Source organism: Borostomias antarcticus (genome assembly GCF_949987555.1).
Source record: "Borostomias antarcticus genome assembly, contig: scaffold_290, whole genome shotgun sequence".
Taxonomy (NCBI): domain Eukaryota; kingdom Metazoa; phylum Chordata; class Actinopteri; order Stomiiformes; family Stomiidae; genus Borostomias; species Borostomias antarcticus.
The window spans coordinates 8,397-27,337 of NW_028176179.1; the positions used below are offsets into that span (position 1 = coordinate 8,397).

Genomic DNA, 18,941 nt, shown 5'->3' on the forward strand with positions numbered 1-18,941 from the left:
CTCTGGTAAACTTGAATCATAGAGACTTTGCCTCGCAGAGAAGACTGTCGCCTTTTTTAATAAGCGTGACTACTTCTTTGTGTAAACGTTGCAGCTCGTCATATACATGTTCATCATTCTCCTCAACTTTTCCAGATGACTTAGGTCGATGATACTTGACAATCTAGGTATGCATGGTGTTAACGTTAATACCAATATCTATGGCAGTTGCAGTGACTGGATGGTCTGATTTTACAGCCTGTTTCACAGCTGATTCCTTGAACTCTGCCGTATATGGTTTAACTTTCTTTTCTGGCGTATGGATACCCCTTATGGGGCTTGTATGCTACCAAGATCTGTGTGTCAGGAGAACTATACCACTCCACAGAGAGTTAAACGAGTGGTCTGAGACCCATTGCATGACGGATAGAAGAGAGGAAAGGAGCGGCCTTGGCACGGGCTTTTTTAGCACCTTTCAGAAGTTCTTTCTCGATAAATGCATGGTCTCCAACCAGCGCATTGTAGCGCTCACGAGGATCTTTCAAATGGGCATTCAGGAATTCGAAAAGTTCATTTTTCAGATCGCCCCAACCAGCACCACTCGCATATTGCTGACGCTTTTCGGCAATTTGGGCAGCATCGGCAAACGCTGCGTAGATCTGGAACAGTGTGCAGGTATTAGGATCCTTCGGTTCTTTAGGCTCCAACGAGTTGGTTTTGATCTTACGAACCAGCTTCAGCAATTTCTTTTCAGGCACAAACAGAGGGATAGTATTATCGTAGCTCTTACTCATCTTGCGACCATCAAGCCCGTTGAGAACAGGAGTGCTCTCGCCGACAATCGCTTCTGGCAGGACAAACTTGGTCTTGTAATGATGATTCATACGCACGGCAATATCCCGAGCCATCTCAATGTGCTGAACTTGGTCACTACCAACCGGAACCTTATGCGCATTGAACATCAGTATGTCAGCAGCCATCAACAATGGGTAACAAAATAAACCTATGGTCACGCCCTTGTCAGGGTCCTTATCCCCGGCTTCTTCATTGGCCTGTACAGCAGCTTTGTAAGCATGGGCACGGTTCATCACCCCTTTCGCCGTCATACAGCCAATCATCCAGTTAAGTTCCATAATTTCAGGGACATCAGACTGGCGGTAAAAAGTAACGCGATCGGTATCTAGGCCAAGAGCCAGCCAAGTAGCTGCAATTTCCAGCGTAGATTCATGAATACGCTTCTGGTTACGGCCTTTAATCAGAGCATGATAATCAGCTAGAAAGTAGTACGAAGCAATATCATCACGCCAGCTTGCCTCAATCGCAGGCTTAATAGCCCCCACGTAGTTACCTAGGTGTGGTGTTCCAGTTGTCGTAATACCTGTCAGTACTTTAGTTTTACTCATGAGTTCACTCGCACAGCGCCAATTTTACCCAGTCAGAACAACAGGACAGAAATGGTAATCCTTTAAATTAGATGAGTGCGGCTCTTTTTTGTTATCAGATATATCGAAAACCATGATGTTTTAGCGGCTGCATTGTCGTATCAAAAGAACCACCCAAAAATTAGATCTCTGAGCATGCTGCATTATAGAAGAGCGCTGCCATCTCTCACAATAGACAGGGCCTACAATATGAAATGAGCCTGAAAGGAAGGCTTATTTCCAACATGAAATGAACTGTGATGTATGATCTTTCGTCCATGATTACTGGATGGGAATCATAATGGTGTGGTTCTTTTGATACTACAATGTAGCCGCTAAAACATCATGGTTTTCGATATATCTGGTAACTAACAATATACTGTTTTATGGGAATATGACGCAGTTAAACTAATAACTACGTAACATCATAAAACCGTTTCTTTTTCGTTACCGGATATATCGAAAACTATGATGTTTTAGCGGCTACATTATAGTATCAAAAGAACCACACTCTGTTCATTTCTATATGGTGGTGCGTCCTAGTGTCTTCAAACTTCCTAAGTGGGATGCACTTGATATCGTCCTGATGAATGCCTTGGTGAAGGAGATGATGGCGGAGGTTATTTAAGAGCGATGTGGTTGAGGAGGTTGTCAAGTTTAGAGAGGATTCTGCCATCGAGATGGATATTTTTGATGACGACTATCTAGATCGTATCGATAAGATCAAGCTGCCCAATGCCAAAATCCAGCCGTTGGGGAAACTGCTGGCCAAGGCGCTGGCGAGTTTAAGAAAACCAATAAGGCTAATTGTGTGATTTCTCCAAGCGGTTCTAGGCGCTGATTGAGGAGTACAACGATTGCAAGTAGGAGGATGCTTTTACTACTGCTGTTCACGATGAAGCCATTAATGTGATCTTTGATTGGAAGGTGGACTTGAAAACGGAGATTGGTTCTTTGGAGGAGTTGGGTATTTCGTTGTAGGGAAAGGCGTTTTACGACATCATGAAGAAGGTGGCGGATAAGTATGAGTTCACCTATGAGGAAGACCTCGTGCTAGAACTGGCCGTCAAGGTGAAGGATGTGGTGGACGATTAAGGCTCGCTTCTAGGACTGTAATAAGCTAGATGATATTAAGGCCTTATTACTGGTTGAGTTGCTTATGCTACTTTCGAAGTATGGGTATCCGACGGTTTCCTGCAACGAGGTTTACTAGGATATGTGTTGGCAGGCGGAGCATTTTAAAGCTGGGCGGTGGTGATGGTTACTGTGCGATGAGGCATCCCTAATAGAGAAGTGGCAATGGTCACGGTTTATACCGGTGTTTATGGTGCTGACGGTTTTATCATGTAGCGCGAATTTTGCAGCAGGTCTCCGAAGGACTGGCTTTTGTGACATGGCATCAGCTGGTTGCGGAACTCACTCCTCTGTTTACCGTGAATGGTGCCGTAATGGTTGATCAAGCTGGTTGTGGTAAGCGATTTTCTCACAGAGTCTTTTTAAATTGTAGATATTGTCATGGATAAATTATCCGCTGGGCAGAAGCGATGGCATAAAGAGCTCAAGCGTAAAAACAATAAGCAGCTGCAGGTAAAACAGCAGCAGGCTAATGTGGTACATATGGGGGCAGCTGGTGGAGTGCCAAGCTCTCTGAGAGACTGTTTGAGCTCGCCGGAGATATGCTGAACAGTACCGATGGGAGTAGCTAGGATATTGAGAGCAGTCTCGTGATTCTGGCTGCTTGCTGGGATATTGGTACAGTTAAGGCTGAAAAAGCCAATGAAATGCGTAGCACATTGTTTGAAGCGTTCAAGGATCAAAATTGCGAAGGATTACCAGGAAAGTTTGAAAGTGAGCTTGATCTGCTGATCACGAAGCGACGTGTTCTATATGCTGATGATCCGCGCCTGATTGCTGAATTTAAGGTGAATTGTGATTTTTCTGGGGACTATAGCGTTCAGGTAATGAGCATTGTATTGCCTAGAGCCGAGCAGTTTGAGCGCAGTTTTGAGACTATGGCTTCTGGCATGTCGGATAAAACAAAGAGTAAGGTTCAGGCGATGGATAACCAGTTGATCGAGCAAGAAGAAAAGGTTGAGCAGCTGATTGCAGAGGGGTTTTCCCTTCTCCTAGATAAAAACTCTGCAGGAGACAAAGATTCAACTGTGGAGGCCTGTAATGTTTGGCTAGGGGTTTGGGTACTCATAAGGGGCTATATGAAGACAAGTCAGCGTTTAAAGACATTAATAACCGTCTAAGTACTCTTCTCGACTTTTGGAGTTCTGATATGGATATTCATTTGTTAAATGCGTACTGTGATTAACCGAAATTTCTGGGAAAAGGGGCTACTTTCCTCGTGGAATTCTTGGAACACTTCCCTGACTCACATGAGGGCACTCACACATCTTACCGGCGCTCCATTCCAGAGCTTAAGTTCCTGATGGGGGAGCATGAGCAGGTAGATGCAACATTTGAAGCATTGACCAAGGACTTCTAGGATTATACTTGGGGCTATATTGTTTGAAGGGATATCTATAATCCGACGCATCCTCGTTATTTTAACCGTAATACTCCTACGGGTATTGCACGGGCCAAACGTCTCTATCGAATCCCGATAGTTCTGGAGCTGAAGGATGCAGATGATGTTCGTGAAAGGCTGGGAGAACTGCTGGCCTATGAACGTGGAGCGTCCACGATTATTGATGCCTGATGAGTGCGATGGGCAGTTTTCAGAGTGTGAGGCTGCCCTGTGGATACAATGGCTGATATGATTGTCTCTGCAAGCAGGCACTATCAATCATTTCTCTTTCTTACCTTATCTTATCAATAATCAAACTAGGTATGTGTATAAAATTGAAAACCTGTACAGGTTGTTGATAAGCTGTGCGTTCATTGTTAATACAGCCTGTTGATAAATCGTGTTGGTTCTGGTTTTCTGATTGCACGGCTTAATCACTAGTCCAGAATTTATGTGGAAAACGCTGTGGATAAACCGTGAGGAGGTGAGTGTAAGTGTTAAAACAGTATGGTTAGAGATTACTGGTTGTTTTTTGATCAGTTGTTGTAGGTATAGTTAAGGATTAGTTTATCTTCTAGCTGTCTCAAACTTCTACCTCATACTGAGCCAGACTAGGCGCAGTGCCTTTTACCTCTACATTTTGAATAAATAACGTGATGAATTAGATGGCGAAAGACATGGGAGTACAGCCACTTAACGTTAGTTGGACTAGATATTTTTGTGCTACATAGGCTTTAGCATTTTTGGACATATCAATATTACAGGGAAAGAGTGATTTGAGTACTTCCCAGTAACATTACTATGTCTCAAGCCCTTAAAATACAATGGCTGTAGCCATAATTTAAGCGTCGAACTAACGTCACTTAGCTATCTTTCGGATACCAAACCAGAGGTAACGAACTGGAGGTTTCCGTGTCTATTGCTAGGGTATTCTGTGATGTGAGTGATTTCTGCATAACATTGTGAATCACAATGCCATAGGCAACCCATCTGTTATTCAAAAAACCGCCAGTGATATCCAGCTATTGCTCAGTGAAATAATGACCATCATCATCTATTTACGTCATAGTGTCTTTCGCAATTTCAAGCACTATTACTAGCGACTGATCAGTCAACATAAATCAGACTATTTCCAAAACTTGTTATCCTACAGTTGCTTTGTAGAACTCATGAAACAGGCTTTGATACCACTGACGGTTTATCTAAAGTATCAGTGCATGGGGCAACCAACTGGCCTGTCATTCATTGATTAGACGCCCCTCGTGTCGGTGACAATCATAGGATCAACAGTCACAAGGTCTTCAGTGAAGAGGCCGAACGTGGGAAAACGTCTACAGGTTGGAAGTTTGGTTTTAAGTTACACTTGATCATTAACCATCTTGGAGAAATTCTAGAATTTTGCTTGACAACGTCTAACACGGATGTCCGTAAACTAGTGTATAACTGGTTGGATTTGGGTGTGGTTTCCTTGCTACGAACCACATTCATTAGTTCTCCATGATTCCGAAGGAGAGAGAACTTCTTATTGAAGTTCCAATATGCCTGTCAATCTTCACTTGAATCCAGTGAGCGTAGTCTCAACACAGTCTTTTCCTTTGCAAACGCCACTTTGCCACGATTAGTTCCATACGGTCATTGATCCAATGGCGGCAAGCTCCCTCAATGACTCCATTGGCAATCTGATAGCCAGCATCCAGCGCCTTGTCGTAGTAGAGTCTGGGACGTTTTTTGAAGATAGTCTGTATACTTATCAATGGCCTTACGTTTTGGCTGGCCTCTTTTGCTCATATTTGCCGAATTCCTTAGGCCTCCTTGTGAGACTGTCCCCTGAGTATCTTCAGGGACTGTTTTGCCACCCAGCTTTCAATAGCCTCATCCCCCCTTGTCGTGTAAGTAGTGACCGGCTTTCCATAGATATTCAAGTACATGGATAAAGTCCATGATTATGGTTGCCTTAACTCCCTTATTCTGCATAATCTAGGTATAAGTGTCAGCTGATGGGGTGTCCATTAACAACAATGGGTGCGACTGCATTGTCGTATCAAAAGAGCAGTACCAGTTGGATTTATGGATATAAGGCTATGTCTCTGAGAAGTTGGTCGCATGGTTGCAGGATATAGACCTGAACTTGGCAACGTAAGTCAGGAAAAATGTGAAGCTAAAATAGCTGAAGGCCTTTGATACAGTGATGTTGTGGAAGCTGACAGTAATAGACAGCGTAAATGATCAGTTGAAGAATATTTCGCAGATAGAACATACTCGACGCAGTTCACCATTTAACTTTGCTGTAAGCCTGATGGGAGGATTGATTGCCTATACATGGCAGCCGAGAAAGGCACATATTGATGTTTCAGTGCTAACAGAAAGTGTACTACTGGCTTTCTAAGCATAGAACTTACATTAAGTGTCTGTGGCTCTCATGTTTTTCACCATCGAACTCACGTTAGCTAAACGTCATTGTTAGTAATCGCCATGTTAAGTCCCTTAGGGCATAAAAAACCACATTTCAAATATGGCTCAAATAACGTGAGTTCGATGAGATTCCTTTGGTAGCCTTAAGCCTTTTTGCACATATTCATGTTACAGGAAAAGAGTGATTTTCGTACTTTATTGGTTGGCAAAGGCTCAGTAAGGATCCATTTGCACTGTTCAAAAAACATACCAATGCATAAAACCGTTAAAATACAAGGGATGCAGCCACAATGGAAGCGTCTAACTCACGTAAAAATAGTTACTGAGAAGCGGTTTATCTTTGATCATAGAGTACGGTTTTAATGGAAGAGGTGAATTGCTCAATTGAATGAAAATTTCGAGCATGCCTCGCTATATGTGGTTGGTTGAGGCTTTCTTTTTTCTTTAACTTTTCTTTAACTGTGGCCAGAAATTTTTTATCAGTTTCTTCTGAGTAGCAACCATATTGAGCATCAGAATGAACTACAGTTCTACATTTATTGCAGCTAGGCGATGACTCAGGAAGTCCCCCTACGTCGGATATAATGACGTGTAGTCCCATGGCATTACACTCACCTGCAATCAAACCTAAAGACTCGGCCAGAGAAGGTATAACTGCATAATCCGCAATAGCCATTAAAAGTTGCTTATGCTCTTGATCTCGTGTTAGCAAAATAAGATTCTTTCTTTCTTCTCTTACCTGACATATTGCTTGTATAAAAGGATCTTTATCGGTTCCATTGGAAACTATGAAAAATAGGCAATCTAATTTTCTTATTGTATTTAACACATGTTGTGTTCCTTTTTCATAATTTGGTCTTCCCATAAAAAAGACAATTGGTAGCTCTTTGTGTAGATCAATTCCTGACTCGCTTGGAGGGTGAATAGGTAACTTTCCTGCAAAGAATAAATCTTTAAATTTTGGTTTTATGATTTTTGCTGGCGTATCCTCTAACCCATATTTTTTGGCGGTAGTGCATAAGTCGAATTTTGATAGATCTGAGCAGCTTTTTATTGCTACTATCTTTTTTTTATGAGTTGACAAGAATTTTGAAATAAGAAGATGCTGTTCTTTAAGAAAAGATTGAGCATATTTTGATACCGTCAGAACCACATCAGCATGTTTAATTGCTCTTTCTCTAACAGATTTTTCATCATCAGGCAGGTCGTTGAGTTTACTTAAGTCCATTGCCAAGTAGCCTTCGGTTGCATAAACAGGATGTTTTTCAACCATACAGTCACTAAAACCTGTATGAGGACTTAAGGAATGTACCCAGTTTATTTTCATTACGTTATCGCTACTCTTGATGTAGGGGAGTGAGCCACCAAAAAAGTGATCGTGAACATACACATCATCATGTGTCATTGTTGGCAGCAGTACTTCATTTACAAACTTTGCAGCAATTTTATTAAAAACACAAAACTTTAAAGATATGGCTGCAGAAGATTTTAAATTTAAATCATCAGTATTAAAAACTTGGCCTTCCTTGAATACAATGTCTTGAGTCAAAATTTCTTTATGAGCTGACTCAATATCGTAAGGATTAATATGCTTTTCAAAATACTTTTTCTCCATTTTTGTAGGCTGAACTCTATACACATCACATTCTGTAATATCGCTACACCTTTCAACTAAAATTACTTCGCCACAGGAAAATGTATAACCATCAGAAATGGATTTTTTTTCCTCAGTTTCATTATCGAACTCAAGCAATGGTAGAACTATTACATTTCTGCAAGTGCGATCATGAAATGCCTTACAAAAGGTGTTGACAAAAACGCCGTTTCCACCGGAAATATATTTATATCCTTCTGTTGTAACATGGATATGAGTTTTGTGTTTACGTAATATCTCACTCGATTGATAAAATGATGGACTGTGTGTCGATGAAGTAGGCAGCATTCAATACTCCGAGGATTCAATTTGTACATGCAATTGTCTATTGGTCTAAATATGACAGATATGTTAAAAAACTTCTCTTGGTGTTCTGAAACCTAGAGTTTTTCTTGGGCGATCATTGAGGCGATTTCTACAAATTGAGCATCATTTTCTGTGCCTTGATCAAAGGACATACATCTTGGGGAATATCGTCTGATCAGTCCATTAGTGTTCTCATTGAGCCATCTCTCGCAGGATCGATAAGGGTGTGCAAAAAAACGCATCTGCTTGTAGATCTTTTGCTGTCGTCTCGTGATCAGCACACTCTTTTCCGTTATCACCAGTAATGTGTGGGGGATGGCTGAATATGGCTTTATCATGTTACTTGTAGCTTCAGCAACCACATCTGCATGCTTGCTGGGCACTTTGCAGCTCACGGTTAACTTGGATAATCTGGCAACAAATGGTAAAAAGATAGCCTTTTTGACAAGCCCCCACTATAGCATGAATCTCCAGTCACCGATCTTGGTCTTCTCATCCATAATGGTTGCCAGTTTATCAATGCTGACACGATTCTTGATTTGCCCTCTCTCATCCTTGGAACCATAGCGTTTACGGCGCTTTTTCCCAAATTGTCTAAGGTGCGTGTGCAAATTACCTCCATTTATACGATCAGTCAGGCATGCTGGTATATCCGCCCAAGACTAACACTTGGCATGCCCTTTTCTTCAAGCAGCCTGTAACTTGTTCAGGACTGAGATCTTCTCTGATTTTTGATTCTATAATACCCGTAAGTTCCGCTTTAGTTCATCGGTCTTGTTTGAGCCTGCATGGGGCGATAGCTCTTTTTACCTCTATATCCGTCGCAACTCTCTGGAGATAAGCGAAGGATATACTCCCGGTACTGTTGCAATTACCTTTCCTAATTACCGCTGTGCCTCAGTTAGTTTGAGGAGTCTTGCTGGCATGAGGCAAGTTCGCGCAGCCATGTAACCAAGACCTGATACCATTGCTTTCACATCAAAGCGCTGGTTGAATCGCTAACAGTATGCAGCAAGGTATCTTGGCAGGCGCTTCTGGTTAATATTGTGGTAACTGCTTTTCAGAAAATTTTCTAATGTTCCCGATCATGGTGTTGACCCACGTACACAACTCATTATGATGTCGATTCGTGACCACCACCTGCCACCACTGTTGTATGTTGGTAGTTTGGCGTCGGGTATTCCTGTGAACGGCACCTAGACCATCATTGACAACACGGCAGGTATGATAATCGAGATGCTTTTGCGCCCATAATTCTAGCTCCTTTGCCTAGAAACAGGAAACCGGTGACCGTGCTGAAACGTATATAAAGCTGGCGGTTTCCCTCGTTGGTTTGCACGATGGTAAAAACTTGATGTTTGTTTTCAGGACCTCCTTCCTGTTTGCCTCCATGTTTTTCACCACCACAGTAGGAATCATCCATCTGCACATGCTTGTGCTTCAAGCGGCAAACAGCATTCATAAGAGATCCTCCGCTGTCTCAAGAGCTCTAGGGCCGATATGCATTATTGGTCTGATTAATTAAAAACATGCTTAGAAACCAAGAGGTAAATGGCAGGTTGCCAGCTTCCAGAATGGTGCCACGGCTCAATGATGTCCGGTAGCGGCAGCGGTTGACTGGTCGAACTCACTGGTTTTTAGGATGCAATACTACCGGGAACAACACAGAGGACATTAAAACCAATTCGGCCACTGCCATTTGACAAACTGGTCCTAACATTGTTGTTCCTGACCATATTGCTGCAAGAACCACACAAAGCTCATGCTTTTCTGAAACTGCATTTTGTTCTCGGTCATGGTGCACTTCCACTTCGGGAAACCAATGGTCGTAAGCTTAGACGAGAATAAGGCTTGGGTTAGATGATAATAATTAGGTTTCCTTTTGCTTGTACCTACTGATAACACGGCTTTAAGCTGGTATCTTTGTTCCTAGGTTAGATTTTTGTATCATTTCATAAGCTTCCTTGACTTTGGTCTGGCTAGGGTTACTGGATAACCGACATCTGGTCATCTTCTCTAACCATCCTACAAAATTGCACTTATGAATTGCATTGGGCGCGGCTCTTTCGATACGCCACTGGAGCCGCTAAAACATCATGTGTTTAGATATATCCGGTAACGAAAAATAGACGGGTTTATGATTATGTAACGTCGTCAAACCAATAACTACATAACACGGTCTCTTGTGAACGCATCATGCACTCATACCATCGATTATTCATTTTTCTCACCAGCTCGTGTTCGTTTGTACGCTATCATTCAGTACCTTATCCACTCTCCAACAAGAGCATAGCACCATAGAGAGCTGTATCCAGCCTGAAGGCAACGAAGTGTTGCGCCTTCTCTTCCCAAGGTATCTGGATAAGCAGGCAAATGATGAGCCGTAGCAATCATCGGTAACAGGTAGCGACGTGGAGCATAGAAATCACGTCAGCAAAAATACCTCCCGATAACTGACTAGCTTGTTTGGTCCTGTCGTAGCTAGGCGTGGCAGTCGCAGGCAGCGGAAGCAATCCAGCGTGTTGCCGCTGGATGCTCAGTTAAATCTTAATACTGACAAATACTCTGATGGTATGAGGGGAAAAATTGTCGCGATGTTATGGATGCTCTTATGATCGAACGATTAAACGACATTATGAGAGTTGCCTTGGTATGGTTGGAAAACGACAGGCTATGCAATTGGTAGCAGATACGTCTAAAGACTTTGAGGTTTTTTATGAACAGGGCAAGGTTGTGATTGAGCCAACAGAAGACCTGCAGATCCACAGTTTTGACGGTAAGGGCCTAGTGATGCGCTAGGAATGGTTGAGGAAAGCAACCAGAAAGAACGCGCACAAGAGTCAGTAGAAGCTGCAAAACTGGATTCAGTCCGGGAGAGAAGAAAGATTGCAAACGAATGGCACAGGTAGCCACCGGTTATACGGTAAAACCCAATCCTAGAACGCAGAATCGGGCATGGATCTGGATGGGAAGAGCGACAGCGTTGTTACATTCCGTCCTCCAACCAAGAATCAGAGAGTGTGGACAGTGTAGAAAGAGAGGTGGAAGCCGTGATAGAAGAAGCTTTTGGGGAAGCTCTAAGGCTAGATATGGAGCAGAAACGGCAGTTGGTAATAGTTATTGATGGGCATCATCATCAGAGGGAACTGATTACCGTGATTATGAAAAAGCAGGGAGTTAAGGCAACCAACATTATGGACTTTATCCCTGTATTTAAATATCTGTGGAAAGTAGGCCACTGCTTACACAGCAAAGGGGACGGGGCTATTGAAAGCTGGGTGGCAGAACGGACCATGATAATACTCTGGGAGAGTCTGACAAAGTGGCTTGGAGAATTAAGCAAAGTGCTAGCAAGATAGGTCCTCCAAAATTGGAGGCCATTTATGAGTGTGTAGACTATCTTCAAAAAAACCGTCCCAAGCTCTGCTATGACAAGGCGCTGGATGCTGGCTATCCGATTGCGCGTGTAGTCATTGAGGGGATTTGCCGCCATTTGATCAATGACCGTATGGATCTGCCTTGGGTAAAATGGAATTTGCAAGAGACAGAGGCTACGTTGAAGCTACGCTCACGGTATTCTAGTGGAGATTGGCAGGCGTATTGAAACTTCCATAAGGAATGCTCACACCTTCGTAATCATGGAGAACTAATGGATGTGGCGTCGTAGCAAGGGCACCCCCCCCCCCCCTCCACACACACACACAATTTTTCTTTTGCATACCATTGGCTCTCTTAAAACAGATCTCACTGTTATCCCATGGATTGAGGAATATATTTTCCCAAATTGTTGTCTGTCGTCAATGCTGCAAATTACCCAGAGTTCAGAAGATTTGTTTGTCGTAGAAGACTGCCATCAAAGTGAGCGTAGACTATGATCATACCTTGGTGGAATGGGGAAAGCGGTTTACTGTAGGCTGGTCTGATTTAAGAGGAAACTACAGAGAATCTTTCTATCTAATGCTCCATTATTACCTGTTGTCCTGCGCAGGCTGGTTTCGTGGCAGAGATCTTCAATTCTGGCAAATTTTATTCAGCCCCCAAGGTGTGCACGGAGGCATAAGGATATCCAGTTAACGCTGGCATGTACTGCAAAAACAGCTGCTCCGATTTCCGAGTTTTACTTCTTGAATTGTCTTTTCACATTTCAGACAGGGTTTGCCAGCACGCCCATAAACGGCAAGCTCCTGTTTGAAATAACCTGGCTTGCCATCACTACCGACGAAGTCCCGAAGTGTGGTACCGCCTTGTTCAATCGCTTTGGCCAGTGTCTCTTTTATAGATTCAATCAGTTGCTCAAAGCGGTTTCGGGAAATTTTCCCACAGGCTCTGTCAGGTCTTATGCCGGCCTTGAATAGTGCTTCGCTTGCGTAGATATTACCAATCCCAACGACAACTTTGTTATTCATGATAAAGGTCTTTACCGGCTGGTTTTTCCCTCGAGACATTTGATAGAGCCGTTGTGTTGTGAACTCACTGTCCAGTGGTTCTGGTCCGAGGTTTTTAAGAAGCTTATGCTCATGGATAGGGCTTTCAGACCACAGAATAGCACCAAATCGGCGGGGGTCTGTGTATCTCAGTCGTTGACCATCAGTCAGGATAATATCGATATGGTCGTGCTTTTGTGGAGGCGTATCCTTTTTCAAAAGCCTCAGGCTGCCAGACATACCCAGATGCAAAATCAGATGACCTGAGCCGGTATCCAGCAGAAGGTATTTTGCCCTTCTTTTGACATGGCGGATGGTTTTGCCACTCAAAATTTGATTAATGTTATCAGGTACGGGCCAGCGAAGCCTTGGTTCACGGACAATTACTTCTTGAATGGTATGGCCTTCAATATGTGGTTCTATACCTCGCCTGGTCGTTTCAACTTCTGGCAGTTCCGGCATGTTCATTTGCTCCGATTGTATTTAATATTGGTTCTTTTTGAAAGTGAGAAAGTAACAGTGTGAGAGTATCATAGCTTTCCAAAAAGGAGTCATGGGTAAACAACAAGGTAAGAGTAAACACCTCGTACTAGTTCGAAATGAACAACCATTCTATTATTTATTTGGTTCACTGATAGAATGTAAGCCACATCGTCACTGGTTTGTATGGTGTGTAGAGTTGATTCTGAGAGCTAAAATGTGAACAAATCTTTCAGCCTTTGCTTGCTAGCGTGTGGAGTTTCGTGAACTACTTTATCTGGTCTGGCCCAGTATTGGTGCTCAGTTGGCCACCACATGGATGACCTTTGTTGACACTAGCATGGCTGAACAATATTCAGTCATGGATCTGGCGGCTGTTGCTCTTGGCAATCCAGTCTATGGATGCTGGTTTATTTGTTGATTTGTGGCATTGTAATGGCCATTACGCCGACAGTTGCCAATTTGTATGGTGCTCGTAGTACGGTAGAAATTGGTGGACAGGTCCGTCAGGGGATTTGGGGTGCCCTGCTGATGAGTCTTTTGGCATCGGGATTTATTGATATTCTAACGTTACGCGATATTCGACTTTTCTTACTTTTCCGAAAAGTTGAACATTCACTTATTTTCAAGGGCTTCAGTCAATATGACCAAACTCTGGGAAACTGAGACTAATGCCCATCTTACACGGTAATAGCCGCCAGATTAAGCGTAATTATGTTGCGCTAACGTACACTCTTTGCGCTTTAACCCTTGGTACGTAAGGGATTTTAAACTTTCATTGGCTTTAAAAAAGTCGTATATCGCGTAATTGTAATGTTGTGCTTCAGCGGCTGAATGTTGAGCCAGAGATGGAGGCACACTTTAGTATCTAGAAGCTCTTGCCTAGAGGATACCAGCGATTTGTTTGTTCCCGTCGTTGACCTGCTATTGCGAATGATTGGGTAAAATCAAGCTCCGCATAGTGTTTAGGTGTGCTGCGTTGCACTGAATATTCCTCTAAACACTATGTGCTGATTTATGGGAAATTTTGGTTTCCTGAGTTGGTGGTGTTGGTTGTGGCTGGCTACATGATGCTAGGCCAGAAACATTGTAAAGCTGGGATGTTTGCGTATTGAGATTTGCCAGACATAAGCATTATTTCCAACCAGTTAACACTGAGTGTACCTATTGGCTATGCGATGTTCTTAGAAGCTAGTATCTTCTAGGTAGTGGCTCTGCGGATTGGGAAATAGTAGTTATTGAGGTTGCATGGTACCAGATTGCTCTGAACTTTACTTCCCTGACATTTATGCTGCTCATGAGTCTGGCGATGGGCCTGATCATTTGTATAGTACAAGCACTTGGTGCTGGTAAGACAGAGCGAACCAAGTACTCCAATTATACGAGAATAGTGACAACACTGATCAGTGCAACGGTCAGTGCCTCGATCATGATGTTCCTGCGTGGTGTGGTGACGTCTATTCATACCAATAATGCTGAGGTTGGACTTCTGGCTGGTCAGCTACTGATTTATGTGGCACTGTTCCAATACGCCTATGGTATCAAGATCGCTGCAAATGGCGCTTTTCGTGGCTAGAACGACACTCATGTGCCGATGGAGATGATTCTGCTTGTCTGCTGTGAAGTAGCGTTGCCGCAAGATGATATCTTGGGTCTGACAGACTGGATTGTTGAGCCCAAGTGACCTCATGGCTTATGGATTGGTCTAGTAACCGCTCTGACCATGGATGCATTTATACTGACGCTTTGATTGCTAGCCGTTATTCGCCGTAATAGGATGTCTGATCCACGGCTAATGCCTTTGGGTGCGGATCTTTTGATACGACAATGCAGCTGCTAAAACATCATGGTTGTCAATATATTAGGTAACGCAAAAGTGGCGATTTTATGGTGATATAACGTAGTAAACCAATAATTCCATAACCACGGTTATTGTGAATGCATTATGCGCCAGGACCATCTATTATTCATTCTTCTCACCAACTCGTGATCATTTGGACGCTAACATTAAGCACCTTGAATCCACTCTCCAACAAGAGATATGGCACTTATAGAGAACTATATTCAAACTGAAGGCAGCGGAGTGTTGCGCCTTTCCCTACAAGGGTATATGGATAAGCATGCCAATGATTAGCCGCAGCAATCGTCTGTAACGGGTAGCGAAGGTAGCAGGGGAAATACCTCCAGACAATTGATCAGCTTGTTTGGTTCTGTCGTAGTTACAGCCAGCAGAAGCAATCCAGAGTGTTTTCGCTGGATGCTCAGTTAAGCTGCAATACTGACAAGAGCTCTTATGGTATGAGGGGGAAAATTGTCAGAAATGTGATTGATTGCTCTTATGATCGAACGCTTAAACGACATAGTATAGTTGGCCCTGTTATAGTTGGGAAACGACAGGCTATGCAACTGGTAGCGGATACGGCTCAAGCCTTTTTAGGCTGTTTTACAAACAGCTCAAGGTTGGGATTGAGCAAACAGAAGACCTGCAGATCCTAGGTTTGACGGTAAGGGCCTAGAAGGAATCGGTCATGGATATGGATATGGATATGGATATGGATATGGATATGGATATGGATATGGATATGGATATGGATATGAAGAGCGACAATGTTGTGAAATTCCGTCCTCCCTCCAAGAATAAGAGATGGTGTGGCAGTGTAGAAAGAGAGGAGGAAGACGTGACAGAATAAGCTTTCAAGGAATCTATCCAGCAAGATCCGGAGCAGAAACGGCAGTTGGTCATTGTTATTTATGGGCACCCTCATTAACGTAATTATGAAAAAGAATGGAGTTAAGGCAGCCATCATCATGGACTTTATCCACGTACTTGAATAACGCAAGTTGAACGCTTCAATTTTGGCTACAGTCGTTGGCTTTTAAGGGCTTTTGGTATAGTGATGTTTTTTTGAAAAGTTCCCCAAGGCTCCTTCAGAGCCTTTGCCAGCCAATAAAGTATTCAAATCACTCTTTTCTGTAACATGAATATGTACAAAAAGGCTTAATCCTATGTAGTGCAATGGATTATTTCGTCGAACTAACTTTAATCAGGTAAATGTTGGAATAGGTCAGGTTGCATAAGATAACCATTGCGACTCAGGAGGTAGTGGTGTCTAGTTTATCAAACCATTAACGTGAACTTAACCGGCTTGCACTTTGAACAAATTTTTCAAAGACCTGTGATACATACTTCTCAAGAGAGCGTAACCCGTGGTCGTTATCTGTTTCAATAAATGTAAATATCATGTCATATCCTTGCTTAGGAAGGGTGAAGTCAGCATACTGGCTTCCAGCGGATTTAAACCTCTTCTCTTTATTGGGGATCATAATCTCAGTCACAATGGCTTTCTTGGCTTTTTTGTCAAATCCTTCAAACACTATTTTATCAAGCCTCGAGGCCATAGCCTCAAGCTCATAGTCATGGCTACTTAATTCATGAATATCTTGATTACCAGCTAAGATAATAGTATCTGGGAGTCGAATATCCGTTTTCAAATATGGGCTATAAAAAGAACGATTTGCAGGGTCCAGAAGTTTCAACATGAATGAAAGAACATCCTTGGTTTTTTCATTATCAGAGAGGAATAAGCGGTCAAACTCATCAATCAACAAGATTTGATTATGGTGATTAATATCTAGGCTTGAATTAGTACGAGCAATGATTGCATCCAACAAACGCCCAGCCTTGGCCTCAGCACTGTCAAAGGGAGCTCCAATAATATCTTCTATCGTTGCACCATCCAAGGTTACGACAGCAAGATTGGTACCCATTGCCTCAGCTAGCTTTTGAGCTGCATAGGTTTTCCCAGTTCCTGGAACGCCATGAAAATAAACAGGATAATGGCTATCAGCAATAGCCGAATCTGTCTTCTGGTAAATCAATTCTGATTGAGCAAAGAGCTTCAATCTTTCAGAAAGCTCCTGAGGGTAGTTACGTAAAGCTCTATCGATTTTTTCTTCATCATAGGCCAGTTCTTTTGAATAAAATGGTAGCCTTAAAGCCTTATCCAAACTTTTCTGGAGCCGGTACAAGGCATCACTACTGGGGCTTCTCCAGAAACCGTAGAAAAGCTCATCTTCAATAAATGATTGAGTTCTTTTGTCTAGCAACGATTTTTTTGCACCGTAGGCTAGAATCAGGTTCTCTTCTGGAAGATCGGGCGGGAACATTGCGAAATACACATCTTCACTAATAAATAGCGTAGGGAAAAGAGCAAGAGAAATCCCCAAGGGCGTACCCATAAGCCAAATAAGTTGAATAGTTGTGTTTGCCCCATAAGCATATATAAGACGTCCAGCGACAGCACCGGCAGCCAAAAAAGCAGCGTACGGTAATGCATCATATAAGGGATATTCACGCAAAATCCATCTGTACTGTCGTTCAACCTCTTTCAGCCCTACTTTAATCTGTCCATCAACAGACATTACTAATGTAGAAGGAGGCTGAATCCTATCAAAAAAACGCTTCTTTGCCATGTATTGGCGCAGGTAGCTAACTTGAATTTTAGTTGGTGATTGTGCGGCCTCATCCGCTTGGATAGCTGGCAAGAATGCTAATTGTATTATCAGGAATACACTTAATGGTTTCAGTGACTTCATTCTTAAAACCTTGTTTAGTTAATTGCTTTGTCTTTAATAGACTATAGTTTTTAAAAAAAATTCACAGGCAAAACTGATTTTCATCAACCCAATTGATATTTTCCTGAATCCAACTATCCAAACGGTAAAAGACATTTGGTGTGGTTCTTTTGATACGACAATGCAGCCGATAAAACACTATGGTTTTCGATATATCGGTAACGAAAAGGAGACGGTTTTATGGTGATATAACGTCGTCAAGCGAATACTTTATTACCATCTTACCTAATCCTCATTCTCGTTTAAACTTCCGACACCGTTTCCCCTCGAAGTAGAAGATGCATCATGGGCAAGCACAAAATTCAGTTTCAGAAAGGCGTGAGCCATGTAGAGTTGCTTGCAGCAATATGGCTAGGAACCACAATGCCGTGACTAGTTTTTCAAATTGCGGTGGCCGAATTGGTTTGAATGTCTCTGTGTTGTTGTCGGGAGTATTGCACCATAAAAACCCGTGAGCTCTACCAGTGCAATCGCTGCCGTTACCAGACATCATTGACTAGTGCCACCATTCTGGGAGCTAGCAAACTGCCCTTGGACACTTGGTTTAGAGGCATGTTTTTAATTACTCAGACCAATAATGGCATATAGGCATTGGAGCTCCCGAGACAGCTGGAAATCTCTTATCATGCTGCTTGGCGCTTGAAGCACAAGCTGATGTAGGTAATGAAAGAACGTGATGACAGCCGTCCTTTGTTGGGATATGTTCAGATGGATTATTCCTACTGTGGTGGTCAAAAACATGGAGGCAAACGTGGTAGAGGTTCTGAAAACAAACCCACATTTGTTACCGCCGTGCAAACCAACGGGGAAAACTACCAGCTGTATATGTGGTGCAGCATGGTCACCAGTTTCCAGAACAAGGAGCTGGAACTCTGGGCGCAAAAGCATCTGGGTGATCATCCCTGCTGTGTTGTCAGTGATGGCCTCGGTGTATTCACAGGAATAGCCGATGACCGATACCCACATACAGCAGTGGTGACAGGTGGTGGTCACGAATCTATGGCTAATGAGTTGTGTACGTTGGTCAATACCATGGTTAGGAACGCCAAAAATTCTCTGAAAGGCAGTTACCACAATATTAACCAGAAGTATCTGCCAAGATATCTTGCTGAATA

At 42.8% G+C, this 18,941-nt stretch overlaps 1 protein-coding gene across 1 annotated transcript; it reads right to left on the minus strand.

The window, feature by feature from the left end:
• Positions 1-371: 371 nt before the first annotated feature.
• On the minus strand, positions 372-1,112 carry LOC311328712 (tryptophan--tRNA ligase-like; the record flags this gene model as incomplete). Its single annotated transcript, XM_084462643.1, has 1 exon — positions 372-1,112. The coding sequence occupies one exon, from the start codon at positions 1,110-1,112 to the stop codon at positions 372-374; it is 741 nt and encodes a 246-aa protein (XP_084318769.1).
• Between the last annotated feature and the right edge of the window lie 17,829 nt (positions 1,113-18,941).